Source organism: Felis catus, chromosome X, assembly GCF_018350175.1.
Source record: "Felis catus isolate Fca126 chromosome X, F.catus_Fca126_mat1.0, whole genome shotgun sequence".
Taxonomy (NCBI): domain Eukaryota; kingdom Metazoa; phylum Chordata; class Mammalia; order Carnivora; family Felidae; genus Felis; species Felis catus.
Window position 1 is genome coordinate 89,562,673 of NC_058386.1, and position 20,384 is coordinate 89,583,056.

Genomic DNA, 20,384 nt, shown 5'->3' on the forward strand with positions numbered 1-20,384 from the left:
CTGTTGGGAACCTCACTTAGGGTCAAAGCTAGATTGATGAGCTGCCTCAAATGAAATTAGACCTGTCATTGGGTTGCTGCGACTGGAGCCTTCGCTCCCTTTAGTAGGCTTCTGGGCTTTTGGCACAGGGCTGTCATGAATCCGAACCAGCCAAATGGAGCAGTTATAGGGAAATCTGCCCCAGTAATCTGCTCATCTGTTCTTGGCTATAGGAAAAGTAAGAGTTAACTGTGGGGCCCAGTGTTGTTTTTGCTTCTCTGTTAAGCACGTTAGCATGAAGTATCTTGGCTATTCCAGAAACTCAGGAAGGCTGCTGTCATGGCTCCTAGGGGACTCCAGAAGTATTGAGGGTCTTTTCAAGGTGGTTGGGGGCTCCTGTCTGCTCTGTGTATACTCTATACTGTGAGTGTGGTTTTTGATGGGCCTGATGCTGGGTGACTATGTGCAAACCTCCAACTTGGTCCCTTGCTTAAGGTGACTAGCTTTGCTGCAAGGGTCAGTGGTAGAGAATACCAGCTTTGACTCTGTCTTGGACTGCTACTGAGGGGTGGAAGGGGAGTAGGGATATATTAATGCTTGGATGATTGAAATAACAAATTGACAGTCCTTATCCCAAACCATTCAGGTCAAATGTATTTCAGAAGTCAGAAACTTCTGGATTTCAGAAAGGAAATACAGGGGTGTCTGGATGACTCAGTCCATACAGCATGCGACTCTTGATCTTGGGGTCATGAGTTCAAGACCCACGTTGGGCATAGAGCTTACTTGAAAAAAATCAGAAAAGCAACATGGTGAGTGTGGAGTATTTTACATCTACCCTCAGTGGAGTCTATGGTAGCACACCATAATCAGAAGATACTATTTTTATGGAAGCCATATGAATACTCAGCATAAATGGTATAAAGAAACTTTATAAATAGTCTCAGATCCGTTCAAGTCCTACTTGCTACCAAATTAGCTTTGAAAAGAATCCAACTTTTGATTTTTAGAGCCGTTTGGATTTGGTGATTGCCGATGAGGGTTATGGACCTGTAATTGTCATTGGTTTTGCACTTTTAATCAAATTGATCCACAGGGGGAAAGGCTCATTCTCGGTGGGTATTTCCTTGGCTGGGTTCTCTGCTCAGGTATTTTGTGGGTGATGGATTCCTGGCCACATTCTTTGTAAGACCCTTCCTCTTTTCTGTTCTTCTTTTCTCTTCCTCCTGTTAGGGATTCAAGCAGGTATCTTTCTTTGTGACTTTGCTTATAGTACCCTTTACTTCTAAATGTAGATTTTGAGAGAACCAAAGAGCCAAATGCTAACGTATATACAACGTAAGCCAAACAAGTGCATAATGCAGATAAGCTTTCTAAATAAATGCTTACAACAAGATAGGAACACAAATCAATTACTTTGCAAACCATACCAATAAATCACTGTAGAGGAAGGAACTCCACCAACATGTGTTTCGTTCTTTCATTAATCCGTAGTCCTGCTGAATGTCATCTTATCTGGTTGCCATGAGTGGTTGGATCTCCCTGGGCATTTGTTAAACATGCAGATTCCTGGAGTCCCAGACTTTTGGAGTCAGCATTCCTAATGGGGCAGCTAGAGATCTGCATATTTAACAAGAGCTCTGCAGGGGTTTCTTTGTCCCTCTTGAGAATCATTGCTTTGATGAAGGTCAAACTGTCACATGTTTTTCTATAACCCCAGCCTAGGTCAAACCAAGCAGCATGGGACTGATTTGTCTCTTAGAAGGACAAGGTTGTTTTTAAAAAATTTTTTTAATGTTTATTTATTATTGAGACAGAGAGACGAAGCATAAGTAGGGGAGGGATGGCAGAGAGAGAGAGGAGACACAGAATCCAAAACAAGCTCTGGGGTCTGAGCTGTCAGCACAGAGCCCGATGCAGGACTCAAACTCATGAACCATGAGATCTTGACCTGAACCAAAGTTGGAAGCTTAACCAACTGAGCCACCCAGGTGCCCTGGACGAGGTTCTTTTTCATTTGGTTTGCCCCAGGAGGGGAATAGAAGTATAGAACTACCTGGTCATGGTTAGAAATAAGCCAGTCAAATGTGGGGAAGGAAAAATAATTTTCCCTCTACCCTTCTAGGTTCTTGGCTGCTACCACCCCCCCTCCCCACCCCCCGCCACATAATAAAAGACCAGTTAGCAGGAGAAAAACAAATGGAAGTTTAATAGCATGTATACCCTCCTGTATACGTAGGAGAGATGCAAGAAAACTGAGTAACTCCCTGGAATGGCCCAAGCCATCACCTTAGATACCATCCCCAGCCTTAGAGACAGAAGAAAGATGTTGGGTGGTGGGGCTGGTGTAGGGCAGAAGGTCAATTATGGGAAGAGACCAGGAAGAGCATGGTGATCAAGGGTAAGGTCATTATGCAGGTTGAGGTCAGAGTCTTCTCCATTGATGAGACTTTCTAGAGTTTGAATCATCCTCCTTTTCCTGGTACAGAGGGGGAGCCATTCTTAGAAGTGGAGATTTCCCTTATAAATGTAAGTGTCTCCTACAGAAGGGTAAACTTCTCACTTCTCAGAGCTTTTCCTATGTCTACTGTTTCTTAAAAAATAACCAACTTAAAATCATCCTTATGCCAAAGAGACATATTTCAGGGTGGCAAAATTTGCTCCCCTTCAAAATCAAAGGGAGGTTTGGAGCCTGGGGGTGGCCATATTGGTGGAGTTGCCAGATAGGATACAGGAGGCACAGTTAGATTTGAATTTTTCAGGTAAACAATGAATAATGTGTTTATATAAGTATATCCTAAATATTGCATGGAACATACTTACACAAAAACATTATTCATTGTTTATCTGAAATTCAAATTTAACTTGGCCTCCTGTATTTTTTATTTGCTAAATCTGGCAGTGCTGGGTATTGATTACTCTACCTTCCCCCGTGGGAGGCAAACCAGATGGCATTTGCGTATTTTGTCCCATTCATAGGATATATTTTTGTTTGCCCTGGGTTAAAAGCTTCTCAGACTGGCTGTTGGATCATATTGACGCTGAAGAGTTGAAAACTTGAGTCCTGCTCTAGAGGTCAAGAGGAAGTGTTCTAGAGGCTAAAAGGGTCTAAAAAAGGCTTTTCCTACCTTGTCCCTAAACATTCCCTCAGTCTCTATCTGTCTCCCTTTTCTGCCAGTCTCACACACGCACACACACACACACACCCCTAGACGTATCCACATACCTAGATGCCTGTGCAAACAGAAGTACGTGTGGAAGACCACCTGCTTGCCTCTCTAAGTTTTTATATTGCATTTTTTGTGTTAGATTTTGGTTATTTATTGGTACTGTTACTACCGTTACTACTATTATTAATGAACTAACATTTTCTAACTGTGTACAGTATTCCTCATGATAACCATTCCTAATTCTTTTTTACTTGCAGATCTTTCTCTTGGCCTGCCCTCCGTGTCCTGGAGCTATCGTCGTGTTCAAGTAAGGGACAATTGTTTTTTGCTCTGTTGCCATTGCGATTCCGAACATTGTGTTTCATGACAAAGCACATGAGCACATCTGTGGGAACATCTTGGGCCTGCACCACTTTGTCTGGGGGCTTCCCAAGGGACAAAAGTCTACGAGGCTTTTGTAGAGTGAAACACGGAGATCTGATATGGAGAGACTTGGCTTTTGTCAAGCAAGCCCTGACAAGTCCTTTTTAGCGAGTGTTTTGTGGTGGTGGTTTATGGCCAAGGCCTGCTCTCTTGGAAGATTGCTGGCTTCCTACAGTTTCTCTTGAGAGCATGCTGGGGGCCAGACAGCTTCCCTCCTCTCAAGAATCATCGCACTGTGGTCCAGCTGCTCCACTGAGGATATGGTCCTTCACTTCGAAGGCCTTTGTTCGTATGTTTCTGTGTTTTTTTTTCTTAAAAGTTTAAAGTGAGGAGAGAAAAATAGCACCTTATTACAAGTTCTGACTTTCTTAAAAATAGCAAGCATCAAATCCATTAAAGTGTATTGTAGGCAAATCATGTTTATCTGAAGGCAAATTGGCTTCAGTGAAATTGTCAAGAGTCCCGGAACCCTCCTTTTAACCATGAGTTGTGACCATCTCACTTGTCAAGTGGAGTTGCTAATGAGAAGCTAAATTGACCGAATTAATTTCATCTCTTTCCCCCTTCCCTGGCCCCCATTTTGGAGCTGTTCCTGAGCAGTGAAATGGCCACAGGCCAGAGGGAAGAGACAGGAAGTAAGGAGCCCAGTAGATCTTTGGGTAATTCAGAGTGGTGTGAATGGCTTTCTGATTTACTTAAGTCGTTAATGTGTTAGGTAGGGGGAAATATACCCCATTTGCTGCTTCAAACAGCTCCTTGGAATAGCCACTTAGTCTCTTGCCTTAGGTGAGTAGCTTTCTGCTGGATGAGGGCAAATGGATCCTGATTTCTTGTACCCTAAATGGAAGGCTATTTAGCCCTGTTTCCCTCCCTTGATTTCCCAAAATGAGCTCAATTTTTCAGTGTAATGTTTTGAAAGTAACATTTATTGGTTTTATTTCATTATTATTAAAGTAACAATTCTCATTATAGAAAATACAGAGACACATAAAGAAGAAAATAAGCATCACCCTTAATCTACCACCAAGAAATAATTTCAGTTACCGCTTTTTTTTTTTTAAATAAGCAGAGATCATACTTAGGATTCTTACTGTATCTTTTCTAAATTTAATTCAATTTCCTTATACATGTATGCATATGAAAATACATAAACATTATTGCTAGATATCTTTTTTTTATAGTGGTTATTTTTTTTTATTTTTCTTTATTTTGTTTGGCTCCTACCTCTACCTTTCCACACCTGCATATTACCAAACCAGTATGTAGCCTTCTGGTTTTTTTTTTCTTTGCTCATAGGTATGTACACATACATGCATGCATGTGCACACTGACACACAGGGGTTTTGGAATGTTTTGCTGTTGTTGTTCATTGATTGTTTTACAAACATAGAATCTTATATATACTGTAATACATCTTGCTTTTTCACTCAGCGATATCTCATGGGACTCTATCAAAGTTTACTGGTATACCTTATTCTTTCACAAAACTGCCAAATATTTCATGGATACACAACTTATGTAGCCATTCTTCTTTTTTTTAAAGATTTTTATTTTTTAATAATCTCTACACCCTCCATGGGGCTTGAACCTACAATCTGGAAATCAAGAATTGCATGCTCTACCAACTGAGCCAGCCAGGCACCCGTAGCCATTCTTCTTTAAATTTTTTTTTAATGTTTATTTATTTTTGAGACAGAGAGAGACAGAGCATGAACAGGGGAGGAGCAGAGAGAGAGGGAGACACAGAATCTGAAACAGGCTCCAGGCTCCGAGCTGTCAGCACAGAGCTCGACACGGGGCTCGAACTCACGGACCGTGAGATCATGACCTGAGCCGAAGTCGGACGCTTAACCGACCAAGCCACCCAGGCGCCCTACCGTAGCCATTCTTCTATCAATGAATGTTTACATGTGTTCTTCCCAGAACGCTGCCACTATAATCAATGCTGAAATCAACATCATTGTACATATGCCCTTATATACTGGTGCTTTTAATTTATACACACACACAAACACGAATGTTTACATATAAATATATATTTATGTTAATAGATTTTTCCATTTTGATATACAAAAACCGGCTGTTATAATTCGCTTTTTCCTTTTATATGTAATACATGAGATGATTACTTTCTTCATATCCATTCCAGCATAAGGTGTTATGACTTATAATTTTGACAACTTAATGGATGTATTTCCTTGGCTACTAATGAATTTCAGTATTATCTCACATTTTTTTATCCAATTAAATTAGCTCTTTGAGTTGTCTGTTCATACCATCTGCCCATTTCTTATGGGTTGTTTAGATTTTTCTTCATTTGTAAGACTTCTTTGTATATTTTAGATATTGGCCCTTTGCCTATCGGCATCATTATAGATATCTTTCCCTGATCTGTATGTACTGACTTGGCTGATAGTATGTTTTTCTGTGTGATTTTTTACATTTTTTCACATTCAAATATTATTATAGCTTCTGGGTTCCCAGTCTTGGTTAAGATGATTTTCGTAAAGATGGCTAGTTAGTTGTACTAGCATGATATATTACATAATTCCTATTTTTCTCTGTGAACTGAACTACCATTTTTGTTACCTACTAAACTTCTCATATATAAGGATTCATTCATTGGATCCTTTATTCTGTTTCATATATCTGTCTACTCAAACATGTTGATTTGATTACTTAAATGATTTTGTTGATTGGTTAGCATAAAAATATTTTTCTTGGCTATTCATTGGCATTTTTTTCTTATATGTAAATTTTAAGGTCACTTTTATTCAACCCTCTCCATCAGCCCTATTTAGATTCTAATTAGAATTGCATTAAATGTATATTTCAGTTTTGTGAGAACTGATGTTTGAAAATTATGTAGGTCTTTTCATCGAAGAAATGGTATTTCTTTCCATCTGTTCAGATCTCATTTTGTGCCTTTCTTCATACATTTATTCCTAAAGAATTAATAGCTTTTCTGTCCCTGATGAGTTGAAGAATGTTCTCCTTTCCATTCCTAACTGCTTCTTGCTAGAAGAAGGTTGTTGATTTTAGCGTAGTTCTCAGGTCCAGCCATCCTACCAGATCCTCTTGTTAGTTTTGGTAAAGTTAATTTTCATTTTATGCTGTCTCTCCAGTGGTTATACCAGCTATTTTCTTCAGTTATTGCTTTTGCTTGAAACTCAGAGTTAAGTAAAAATGGTGCTGGTGGGCTGCTGTGTATAAAACTGATTTTTTTTTGGAAAAAAATTTTAATGTTTACTCTTGAGAGAGAGAGGGAGACACAGAGTCTGAGGCAGGCTCCAGGCTCTGAGCTGTCAGCACAGAGCCCTATGTAGGGCTCGAACGAACCACGGGATCATGACCTGAGCCAAAGTCAGACGCTTAACCGACTGAGCCACCCAGGCATCCCTGTAAAACTGATCTTAAATGGAGTTGTTCTCTGTGTTTCTCCCTGTTTGCTGTTGGTGTATGTTAAATAGTCTATTGCATGTAAATGCTGCATTAACTTAGAGATTTTCCAAGAAAACAGTTCCTGCGTTTTATCAAATGCTTTTTTCTTATAATTTTTAAAATTATTTTTTATAATTTTTTAATATTTATTTTTGAGAGAGAGAGACAGAGAGCACGAGCTGAGGAGGGGCAGAGAGAGGGAGACACAGAATCCGAAGCAGGCTCCAGGCTCCCTGCTGTCAGCACAGAGCTGAATGCAGGGCTCGAACACACGAACTGTGAGATCGTGACCTGAGCTGAAGTCTGGTGCTTAACTGATTGAGCCACACAGGCGCCCCTCTTATAATTTTTTTAAATGTTTATTTATTTTTGAGAGAGAGAGAGTGCACGTGCCTGTGCATGCATGTGTGTAAGTGGGGAAGGGGCAGTGAGAAAGAGAGGGATACGGAGGATCCAAAGTGGGCTCTGTGCTGACAGTGCAACTCAAGAATCGCGCAAGATCATGACCTGAGCTGAAGTCAGATGCTCAACCGACTGAGCCACCCAGGTGCCCCTCAAATGCTTTTCTATGTCTGTTGAGTATTTTGTTTTCCATTTAACTTTTTGATACAGTGACCTATGTTCATAAATTTACTGGTTTTGAACTACTCTTACATGCTTAAGTAAGTCCTGCTGCTCGTGTTATATTATTTTGATACATTGCTGGATTCCATTTGTCAATCCTTTATTATTTTTATTTTATTATTTATTTTTGAGGCAGAAAGCATGAGCGAGGGAGGGACAGAGAGAGAGGGAGACACAAACTCCAAAGCAGGCTCCAGGCTTTGAGCTGCACAGAGCCCCACGCGGGGCCAAAACTCATGGAGTGTGAGATCATGACCTGAACTGAAGTCTGATGCTTAACCAACTGAGTTACCCAGGCACTCCTATCAATCGTATATTTAGAACCCTTGTCTCAGTATTCATAAGTGAGATGGGAGTCATTTTGGGGGATTTTTTTCATCAGGGGTAAGGATTAAAATTGAATTGCAGCATACTTCTTCTCTTTGTCTGGCCTGGAACAATTTAATTACCCTTAGAAATTATGTGTTCTTAATTTTTATTTATTTATTTATTTATTTATTTATTTATTTTTAAATTTTTTTTAACGTTTATTTATTTTTGTGACAGAGAGAGACAGAGCATGAACAGGGGAGGGTCAGAGAGAGGGAGACACAGAATCTGAAACAGGCTCCAGGCTCTGAGCTGTCAGCACAGAGCCCGACGCGGGGCTTGAACTCACGGACCATGAGATCGTGACCTGAGCCGAAGTTGGATGCTTAACCAACCAAGCCACCCAGGCGCCCCTTTTTTTTTATTTTTTAACATGCTTTTTCTTTTCTTTTTTTCTTTATTTTGTTGTTGGTTTAGAAGTTTTTTGTTTTTTTTTTTAAGGTCAGGTAAAACTCAGCTGTGAAGCCCATCTGGTCCTATTGCCTTTTTCTGTTGGTACACCCTTAACCACCTTTCCAGTGTCTTCTATGGTAATTCACCTACTAGATCTTTTGGGTCAGTTTTGGTCATTTGTATTTTACTGGAAAGTTGCTCATTTCTTCTGAGTTTTCGGATTTGTTGCCATGAATTTAAAAAACTATCTCCTCATCTTTAGTCCTGTCTTCTTTTTTGGGTTTAGTCTTGTCTGTTTTTGTTTTCATTATTATAGTTTAGTTAGGTTAGTAAGTACTTTATTTTGTGGTTGAGTTATAGAATCTGGTTTTAGATACAGTTTATACACACACACACACTCATGGTAAAAAGATATGTATTTATTCCTTTAGTTTCTACCTTCTTTATTTTTATTATTTTTTTAATGTTTATTTATTTTTGAGAGAGACAGAGACAGAATGTGAGTGGGTTAAGGGCAGAGAGAGAGGGAGACACAGAATCCGGAGCAGGCTCCAGGCTCCGAGCTGTCAGCACAGAGCCCGACATGGGGCTCGAACCCATGAGCTGTGAGATCGTGACCTGAGCCGAAGTCAGTCGCTCAACCGGCTGAGCCACCCAGGCGCCCCGAGTTTCTACCTTCTTTAAATATTGTTTTCTATTCTGCTTTGTTTACTTAATATCACATTTCCCCCATTTTTTAAACTCATCATCCATATGTTTTAAAATTAAAGTTTTATACTTTAAGATAATTATATAATATAATGAATATCATATCATAATATAGGTGCAGTTGTAAGAAAAATGGTGAGATCCTGTGTACCCTTCACCTAGTTTTCTCCAGTGGTAACCTCTTGCAAAACTGTAATGCAGTATGACACCCACGGTATTGACATTGGTACAGTTGAGGTACACAGCAGTTTCATCACTATGAGGATCTTTCCTGTTGCCCTTTTTTTAAGCTAATTTTTTTAATGTTAACTTACTTATTTTTGAGAGAGAGAGAGAGAGAACAGAGTGTGAGCAGGGGAGGGGCAGAGAGGGAGAGAGGGAGACACAGAATCCAAAGCAGGCTCTAGACTCTAGACTGTGCTGTCAGCACAGAGCCTGACATGGGGCTTGAACTCACGGACTACGAGATCATGACCTGAGTTGAGTTTGGACACTTAACCGACTGAGCCACTCAGGCGCCTCTCTTGTTGACCTTTTGTAGCCACAGTCCGTACTCTCCCACCTGTACCCTGTCCCTGACCCCTGGCAACAAATCTGTTCTCCCATGTCCAAACGTTTGTTATTTTAAGAATGCTATATTATCTTCAGGATTGGCTGTTTTTTTGTGGGGTTTTTTTGTTTTTGTTTTTTACTTATAGTTCCTTGCAGATCCATCCAAGTTTTTATCATGCACATACTTTTTCTTTGGTGCATATTATTCCATTGTGTGGAAATATTACATGCAGTGTGAAGTTAAAAATAGTTCTTTTTAAAATTGTGTTTTTTTTATTTTATTTATTTTTTTTAAATTTTTTTTTTCAATGTTTATTTATTTTTGGGACAGAGAGAGACAGAGCATGAACGGGGGAGGGGCAGAGAGAGAGGGAGACACAGAATCGGAAACAGGCTCCAGGCTCCGAGCCATCAGCCCAGAGCCCGACGCGGGGCTCGAACTCACGGACCGCGAGATCGTGACCTGGCTGAAGTCGGACGCTTAACCGACTGCGCCACCCAGGCGCCCCTAAAATTGTGTTTTAATGTTTGTTTAATTTCGAGAGAGAGACAGAGAACAAGTGGGTGAGGGGCAGAGAGGGAGGGAGACACAGAATCCATAGCAGGCTTCAGGCCCCGAGCTGTGAGCACAGAGCCCACCGATGAGGGGCTTGAACCCACAAATTGTGAGATCATGACTTGAGGGAAAGTCGGACACTTCACCGAGTGAGCCATCCAGGTGCCCTAATAGCTCTTTTTGAAAAAAAAAGTTTATTTATTTATTAAAAAAATTGTTTTTAATGTTTGTTTATCTTTGAGAGAGAGAGAGCATGAGTGGGGAAGAGGCAGAGAGGGAGAAGGAGATACAGAATCGAAAACAGGCTCCAGGCTCTGAGCTGTCAGCACAGAGCCTGACACGGAGCTCGAACGCACGGACCGTGAGATCATAACCTTAGCCGAAGTTGGACACTTAACCGACTGAGCCACCCAGGTGCCCCTATTTATTTATTTTTGAGAGAGAGCACAAGTTGGGGAGGGGCAGAGAGAAAGAGAGAGAGACACACACAATGCAAAGCAGGCTCCAGGCTCTGAGCTGTCAGCACAGAGCCCAGTGTGGGGCTTGAGCCCAGTAACCATGAGATCATGGCCTGAGCCAAAGTCAGATGCTTAACTGACTGAGCCACCCAGGCGCCCCTGGGAAATAGTTCTTTTTAAAAAATTTTTTTAACATTTATTTATTATTGAGAGAGAGAGACAGAGCATGAACATGGGAGGGGCAGAGAGAGGAGGAGATACAGAATCCGAAGCAGGCTCCAGGGTCCGAGCTGTCAGCACAGAGCCCTACGTGGGGCTCGAACTCAAAAACTGCGAGATCATAACCTGAGCTGAAGTCAGATGTTTAACCGACTGAGCCACCCAGGTGCCCCCCCTGGGAAATAGTTCTTAATAACTCCACCTTACATGAGTATAGGTCATGACTGTTTTCAAAGTACTTTGTCTTAAACAGTCTCATCTAATCCTTCACATAATGCTGTGAGATAGGGACTATGTTATTCACACAAAAGTCAACCATTTGGGACCAAAAGATCTTAGATAGCATGGCTGACATTACAGAGTGGAAAACCAGGATTCCCATTCTTCCTTTCCTGCTAATGTTCGTAATCAGGCTTATCGTGTGCCTAGGCATGGTGGGAAACACTTAACGTGGATTATCTCATTTAATTCTCCCAGCAGACCTGTGTGGGTGGTACAAATAGTATCCCCAGTTACATCAAGAAAACAGAGGCTCAGGAAGTTGAAGTGACTTAAGTGGCTTGTAAGCGGTACAGGTGGGATTTGATCCAATGTGTCCCTGACTCCAGCACCAGTGCTTTTAATCACTACCTTATGTTGCTTAAGTGAATATTTTCTGCTATCCTATTATTATTTAAGGAGTTAAAGCCATGAAAGCATCCTAGTTAAAATTCCTCAAATGTCAGTGTACACAGACGGGCACCACTGTGGTCTTTATGCCAGCGTGTTTTGTAGGTTTCAGTGACTAGCACTATATACCCAACTCTTGTTTTTTTCTATTGGCCCTTGGCTGTGCCAGCCAAGCATGAGTTTGTCTGCTTCCCAGCTAAGCCAAGGCTGGCGTGTTCTTCTTGGAGGCGTGCCCGGACACTGCAGGAAAAGGGTATGGTGTGCCCAGCGGTCCGCATACCCCATGCTGGCCAGGGGCTGGCAATTCTCTTTGGGGTGGAGAAGGGGCAGGATCCTCCACAGGGTACCCATGGTGCACTTGACAAGAGGGAATGGCGGTTCCCCAGTGTTCTGGCTGGGTCCCAGAGCGCTTCATTTATGTGCCCCTCTGTAGACATGTGACTTGCTAAGTCTGCAGCTAAGGAGGCTTCCTCAGCAGAAAGCATGTATGCGGAGTCTGGAGCTGGGGCTGGAAGGGGTTTCTATCTGGCCCACCACCACTGCAACCTCTGGCGTGGTAATCTTTTGCTCTCCAGTATCTATTACTCCTAGAATTCCAGCCTGGCAGCATGTGGCTTCTGAAGCCTTCTTCTCCCTTCTATTCTTGGCTCCTCGTCTCCATGAATGCTCATATAGCAGCAACCAGGATCGCTTGTTGTGTTGTGTGTATGCTTGCAGCACTGTTCTGTGTCTCCTTGAATCTGAGCCATTCTCTTTTTACTCGTTTGGCTGTTTTGAGTGGTTCTTTCCTGAAGAGCCTTATCCCAGTACCTTCAGTATCCAAGCCCTGGAATTCTTCCTCTCACTCGGGTTTGAGAAAAACAACGATATTCTTAGAGATCTTTCTGCGCTTACGATCCTGCTACTGACTTCAAAAAAGTTACCTGTCTCAATTACCTTGATCGTACATCCCCAGTCCCATAATATGAACCAGCCTGCCTCACAGGTTCTTAATTAATTAATTCATCAATCTCTCTCAAAATTGATTAATTAATTGAAGTATCATTGACATATATTAATTTTGGGTATATAGCATAGTGATACAACAATTATATATGTGATAAAATGCTCATCAGGGTAAGTGAGTTACCATCTGTCACCATACAAAGTCATTACAATATTATTGACTATATTACCTCTGCTGTACTTTTCATCCCCGTATCTTATATTTATTTTATAACTGCAGGTTTGTACCTCTTAATCCCCTTTACCTGTCTTGCCGACCCCCCTACCTTCCTCCATTCTGGCAACCACCAGTATGTTCTTCATGTGTATGAGTCAGTTTCTGATTTTTTTCGGGTTTCTTTACGTTAATTTTTAGATTTCATATGTAAGCGCAATCATACGATAATTGTCTTTTTCTGACTTATTTCACTTAGCATAATAATACCCTCTAGGTCCATCTGGGTTGTCACAAGTGGCAACATTTCGTTCTTTTTGATGGCTGAGTAATATTCTGTTGTGTATCTATAGCACATCTTCTCTATCCATTCATCTATGGATGGATCACAGGTTCTTCATACATAAGACCCCCTTTTGCAAACCTACCCAGTTCTCCCCCTCATCTCCCTAGTGGCTTCTCATTTGCTTTCTCCTTTCCCTTTTCCTCCATTTTGTCCCTTCAAATTTCATTATAGAAAATTCGAAACCTATACATATCATGCCTATTACTCATTATATATTTTAATCTGTGAATTGCCACTCCGTGTTCTCTGCCCAGTTATTACATGGGGGTGTTTCTCTTCTCATTGATCTGCATGCATCACTGTATATAGAATATTAATCCTTTATCACCTTCATAGGAAATGTTCTTCCCAGATTGTCTTCTAACTTGTTGATGATGCTTTTGATGTACAGTTGATGTGTGTATTGGACACATTGATGGGTTTCCAAACTGCCTTCAGACAATGGTGATTTCTTCTGGTGTTTTTATGCCTGAAAATCTGCACCCCCTCCAAAGATCAGATAGGCAATCTGGATTTTTAATTGTTTTAAAAAATATCTAGCTGTCAGTTCATTGAAAATTCATTTTGTGAATAGTATGTGGTAGGGATATAATTTATATTTTTCCTCAAATTGTCATTTTTTGGAGCTCTGTTTGTTGAATAACTGTTTCCCTATGATTATTGCTGTTGTGCACTTAAATTCTTATGCATGCTAGGATTTATTTTGGGGGCTTGTTTTGCTATTCCATTGATGTCTTTTTTGGGTCCTTCACCATTGTATTATTTTTTGATTTTTTTATGTTTACTTATTTTTGAGAGCGAGAGACAGAATGAGATCAGGGGAGGGGCACAGAGTGGGGGCGTCACAGAATCTGAAGCAGACTCCAGGCTCCGAGCTGTCAGCACAGAGCCCGATGCGGGGCTTGAACTCATGAACTGTGAAATCATGACCTGAGTGGAAGTCAGCCGCTAAACCGACTGAGCCACCCAGGCATCCGGGGTCCTTCACCATTTTAATACTCTTGTATTTGCAACAGCTAGCAGGCTAGATTTCTCTTTGCCGTTGTTCATAGCCTATTACTTTACCCATGGTTTTTTTCTTAGCTGGTCTGAACCATTTTTTTTTCCTTCCAAATGAACTCAGGATGTTTTTTTGTCAGATTCTCCTTCAAATTGTATTCATTTTGATTGGAATGACTTGAAGCCTAAAATTTCATTAACACCATTATAATACAGAGTCTGTCCATATAGGAAAACACGTGGTACATTAGTTCATATAGCCAAGCTTTCTTTTATGTTCTTTAAGGGTATGTGCATGCATATCCTACCTATTTCTCACCAGAGTCATTCCTGAACAGTTTGTAGTTTATGATGTAATTTATTTCTTACATTTTCAAAGTAGTTCTTACTGGTACATAGGAAAGATTTTGATTATACATGTTTATTTTATATTTGGCCACTGTGCTTACTATTTTAATAGATTCTTATTGCTTCACTTGGGTTATTTTGGAAATTAATGGCATCAATGCCCAGATGGTAATCTTACTTCTCTGTTTTCTTAAGTTTATTTGTTTATTTTCAGAGAGAGAGAGAGAGAGAGAGAGAGAGAGAGAGAGAGAGAGAGAGAGAATGAATCTCAAGCAGGCTCCATGCTGTTAGCACAGAGCCCAACACGGGGCTTGATCTCACAAGCTGTGAGATCATGGACTGAGCTGAGATCAAGAGTCAGATGCTCCACCAAGTGAGCCACCCAGCTGCCCCCCTTATCTCCTTTTAAAGAGCAAATACACCCGTCCCCCCTTTGACGCCTCATTGTATTGCTTATAACTTCTAGAACAGTGTTAAATAATAGTGGTACTGGCAGGAATTCTTGCCCCGCTTCTGATTTTCATGAAAATGTTTCTAGTGTTTCAGTGTTGCCTTGAATGGTGGTTGTTGGTTTAGATTAGATTTCCTTTATAACGTTAAGGAATTCTCTTAATTCTTAAATTACCAATTTTTTTTTTAATCAGGAATGGTTGTTGAATGTAGTTAATTTAGCCAATGATTTTTAAGAATCTATTGAGAGGTTCATTTGGGTTTTCTCCTTTACCTCCCCATTTGGTATGTTAAATGAATAGATTTCTTAATAACAACCTTTGTTGGATTTGTAAGGTCACCTTTCCTTTTACTGTGCATGCATGGAAGAGATTCAGAATTGGCTTCCATACTATGAATTTGATTGATTTTGCTCTTTGCCATCTCTGGTGTGGTATTTAATTCTGCTGCTACAATCTTAATTTCTTTCTAACTCTTCCTTGCTTTACTAAGCTCTCTTTTCTCCCCAGTTTGTTGTCTTTCCTTCTCATTGTTTTTTTTTTTTAATGTAATCTCAACTCCCAATGTGGGGCTTGAACTCATGACCCCAAGATCAAGAGTTACATGCTCCCCCGACTGAGCCAGCCAGGTGCCCCTCCTTCTCAGTATGTGTTATTCTGATGGCATTCCATACCTGTTTCGGAGAGTCCATGTTTTCTCATATTCTATCGAGGATGCAGTTTTGTCAAATACTTCTTCTGGCTCAGACACTAAATTCAGACTTTTGTCCTTCCTCCAAGACTTCAGAATGATATGCACTTCTGCTGCCAGAGGCTTTCAGAGGAACCGTGCTGTTTCTTGGGTATGTTTATGCATATTCAAAGGATTTATAGGGGCGCCTGGGTGGCTCAGTCGGGGAAGTGTCTGACTCTTGGTTTCAGGTCATGATCTCACAGTTTGTGAATTCGAGGCCCATGTCAGGCTCCACGCTGACAGCATGGAGCCTGCTTGAGATTGTCTGTCTCCCTCTTTCTGCCTCTCCCTGGTGCGCGCTCTCTCTCTCTCTCTCTCTCTCTCTCTCTCTCTGTCTCTTTCAAAATAAATAAACATTAAAAAAACAAAGGAGGATTTATTTATTATTTTGCTCAAGATAGCATCCGTTGATTGCCTTGGACTGTTTTCATGTTCTTTTTGATATTGGATAGAACCCCTTCTCAGCTTCTCTCTCAGTGGCAGGTGGATGTCCGTAGCTTCTAGCCTGTTTGCCAGTGGGTAGCAGCTTCATCTAGTGGGTTCTACTGGACCTGTGTGGAATCACTTACCCCTACCGCTGCATCCTTTGGTAACAGTATGTGAAAAACTGCCGCCTCCCACACGCATTACTTGGGCAGACTTTTAACTCCCATGACATGGTGTGCAAGCCCCAAAGCCATCACTTGAGGCCTTTTCACTTCAGAGAGTGGGAGTCAGCCTCCAGATGCATGTAGACCAGTTTGGAGAGTTGTCGACTTCCTTGGAAAGCAGTAGTCATCTAGTGGAGGTGTGCCTGTCCAGTTTGCTGGTTACGATGAACTCTTCGATTTCTAAGCCATGAAGCCCACAGTGGCAGGACTCCGTGTGCTCCTGATCTGGTTCAGGTTTCTGCTGCATGCATTGGCCTCAGATTTTTTTTTCCCTCATCTTGGCACTTGCCTTATCATTAGTGGAGATTTCTTCCAGATTCTCGTAATGAATGGGATGATGACCATCAGTCTAATTTTTCAGTGATTTGAGGGTCTTCTCTCTTTTTTCTGTCTTAGGAATTTTAGTGGAAAGCTGGGAAAAACTATGTTACTGGCTGTTAGCCAAGTGCTGTTTTAAACTAGAAATTCACTGTATATCTTGGTTCATAGCAGAGGTTGGCAATCTTTTTCTGTAATGAGCCAGATAAATATTTTGAATGTTGTGGTCCATATGACCTGTATTTTAGCTACATAACTTTTAGTAGCATGAAAGCAACATACATAATTACCTAAGTGAGTGGGTTTGGCTGTGTTCCAATAAAACTTTATTTACAAAAAATAGGACAACCAGATGAAAACATTCTGGAGCTGGATGGAGGTGATGGTTGTATAACAATGTGAATGTATGTAATGCCACTGAACTGTATAGTTCAAAATGGTTAAAAAGGTGGGGCACCTGGCCGGCTCTGTTGGTTGAGTGTCCAACCCTTGATTTCGGCTCACTATGATTTCAGGGTTCATGGGTTCAAGCCCCATGTCGGGTTCTGCACTGACAGTGCAGAGCTTGCTTGGGATTCTCTCTCTCTCTCTCTCTCTCTCTCTCTCTCTCTCTCTCTCTCCCCCTCTCTGCCCCTCCCTGACTCACACTTTGTCTCTCAAAATAAATAAACTTAAAAAAACCGGTTAAAAGGTAAATTTTATGATATGTATATTTTACCACATCCCCCAAAAAACCCACACATAACAGGATGACCCTACTTTGGCTGACCTTGAGTTTAGAGCAATGAAATCTAGTACGCAGGGGTGTCTGGGTGGCTAAGTCAACTGAGTGTCAGACTTCAGCTCAGGTCATGATCTCACTGTTTGTGGGTTCAAACCCTGTGTCGGGCTCTGTGCTGACAGCTCAGAGCCTGGAGCCTACTTTGGATTCTTTGTCTCTTTCTTTTCCTTCTCTCCCTCCCTCTCTCTCTTTCTCAAAAATAAATAAATAAATAAATAAATAAATAAATAAATAAATAAATAAATAAATATTTAAAAAATCTAGTACACAGAAAGAGAGGAGGGAGAGAGGAAGAAATTAAATGTATCCAGTAGGACGGTGACATTGTTTAGGAATACCTTAGTGAGTGGGGCAGGGTTCTGGGAAACTGCAATTCATGCTGGTGACATCATCTCATGGTCTTTAGGGATAGAGAGACACAGAGTTCATAGTCACACTTTTTGGCATAAGGCTCAGACTAGGCATTTTCTACTCCCCAGGCAACTTAAAAGCCAGCCAGTCCTTCCTTCTTGGTAAGACCGGCGATGCTTCCTGTAGATGACGTGGTCTCTTGCCGGGGCTGGGGCTGGAAGATCCGTAGCTTTTTGGCCTGTCAGCTGGAGGCCTGGACCGTTTGGTTGGGAAACAATGCTGATCTCAGTCCCCAAGGCGCTTTTTTCACCAGTGTGAAAGAGGGGTGGAGAGGTGACTCTTGCTTTCCCGTGCTAGCCTTGGCCTCCTTCAGCTTGACCAAGATCTTGAAAGAGCCCCAGGTCCAACCGGGGTTTTGAATCTGCTCAGGGGAGTAGGTCTCTGGTGTGTTTAATGCTGTTCTTGGAGCCAAGTTAGCAAATCAAGGGCCATGTATGTTACATCCCCCCACCCCACCCCAGACGGTCCTGCGGTGGTTTGGAGTTTCCTGGTTTCTGTCAGGTCTGTTATCCTGGCTGAAGGAGAGTGTTATCACCACGTGGTGGCATGTACTCACTCCCCCTTCCCAGTCTCCATGGATCCCAACACCACAGAGCATTCTCGAGTGCAGTCAGCCTGTTAAGTTTTAAGCTTACTTGTTGGCAACCTGGCTGCTGTATTTTTTTTTTTTTTTTTTTTTTTTTGAAGAGGGCGAAATTCTTGGTTTCCCAAGGGACTGGGAGCCTCTCAAGGAATCCAGCCTTTTGGAACTCTCCTCTGTCTGAGCTGGGGTATTTTGAAGGACCACATGAAAGAAAAGGGAGTGGCTGTTAAGATTTCCTTGGCTTTTGGGTTGTGATGAGACAGTAGAGCAGCCTTATGAGCGCTCACGGCTTAACGCGCCTGGTTATCCAAGTGTGTGCCGCCAGGGCTGGGGGCACCTCAGAGAGTGACTCCGACTGAATGGGGAGGACCTCTTCCCCCACCCTGCCCTGTAAGAAAAGTGCACAGCAGAGAGCTGGCTCGCGTCTTCTGCCTCAGGAAGTATATGATGGCCCTTCTCCCGCCCCCAGCGCCGCGCAAACCCTTAAATCTGCTCATTGTCATGTCCACATGGAGAGGAGTGGATGTGTGATGCAAGTGGGATTATTTGGTCATGAGTATCTGCTGACTCAGCCTGGAGAGGATTTTGAAGGAGATGAGATGAAATTTCATCCGTGCTGCCGCGAGCAGGGGGCGCGTTGCTGGCTGGAGGGAGGACTGTAGGCCGGCGCAAGCCAAGGTAGGTGAAAGATGCATGGGTCTCGGTGAGGGGAATGAGGACAGCCTGACATGTGATCTTGGCATTGTGGGACTGGTGCCCTATTGGCCTTTGGGCCACATGACCTTACATGTATTCAGTAGCCCTGTGACCTTCTCTTTTTCTAGATCCTGCAGTATTGTACTTGCAGATTTTTAAACAGCAGGACTTTGAGCAGGGAGACTCCCGATTGCTAGGACCGTCCTGAGTTGAGGTGGGCTCAGGCTGAACCTCTTGTGTCTTAATGTCTCGGAGTGGCTGTACTGTCTCAGCACCCCCTTTTTGCAGCACTCAACGGATCAGCTGCTCTGGGACCCCAAACAGAGCAGCCTTTTGGCACCTTCCCCTCCGAGGTAGCTGCATTTTGGCTTAGCTTTGAACTCATTACTGGAAAGGGTGTTTGGGAGACTGTCTCTGACCTGAACAGCTTTATTAAGACTGTTCTTGGCAAGGGAGAGAAAGCCCTACATATGAATGCTGCAGATTCAAAAGGAGGAACACCAGGAACCTAGCAAATCCATAGTAACCAAGTAGCAATTCAAGGGGACCAGTTTCTGGTCTTCTACAGAATGCTATTGCTCCGTTGTCTCCTTTCCAAGGGGCCATAACTGTCAGCTTGCTGCCTTGGATCCATATGTGTTCTTTCTTTTAAAAAAAATTTTTAATGTTTATTTATTTTTGAGAGAGACAGAGCGCAACTTGGGGAGGGGCAGAGAGACAGAGAGACACAGAATCCAAAGCAGGCTCCAGGCTCCAGGTTCTGGCCTCGAACCCACGAACGGTGAGATCATGAGCTGAGCCGAAGTCGGATGCTTAACCTACTGAGCCACCCAGGCACCCCCATACATATTCTTTCTTAATGCTTATAAGGGGGAAAACGCCTTTGGGCTGTTCAGAGACTTCCTCCCCTTGCGAACACACCAGAAACTGCCTTCCTCCCCATGTGTATATACTCAGTTTTGTTCTTTCTTGGGAGCTTTGGCTGCTACAGTCCTAGCGCGTATTTTCTGATTATTTTCATCGCCCCGACCAAATCCTCTCCTCGAAATCTCTCTGAAAATTTCTGGAACAGAGGCTGCTTTTATTTTATTTTATTTTATTTTATTTTATTTTATTTTATTTATTTATTTTTATCTTCCTCTGGGGCAGCCTGTCCTTTAAACATGTGTTTGGATGTATAACACTTCCTCGTAAAAGTAATGCTGAAGACGCAGATAATTTTTTGCATCTGGGAAAGCATGGAAAGCATTATTCATCAGAAGAACAGGGACCGATCATTTTGGGCCTCTTTTTACTTTGTCAGCCCACCCAGTCCTTATGGAACCTAAGTTGGGTGTCTTCTGTGCTATA

At 42.1% G+C, this 20,384-nt stretch overlaps 1 protein-coding gene across 5 annotated transcripts in view; it reads left to right on the top strand.

Annotated features, from left to right (window-relative positions):
• The window catches only part of TMEM164 (transmembrane protein 164), a 166,208-nt gene that overhangs the window by 66,616 nt on the left and 79,208 nt on the right, over positions 1–20,384 (top strand). For all 5 annotated transcript variants that reach the window (XM_045051249.1, XM_045051248.1, XM_045051247.1 and 2 more), the window contains exon 3: positions 3,407–3,456. In XM_045051249.1, coding sequence (XP_044907184.1) covers positions 3,407–3,456 — 50 coding nt within the window. The remainder of the gene's footprint in view (positions 1–3,406; positions 3,457–20,384) is intronic.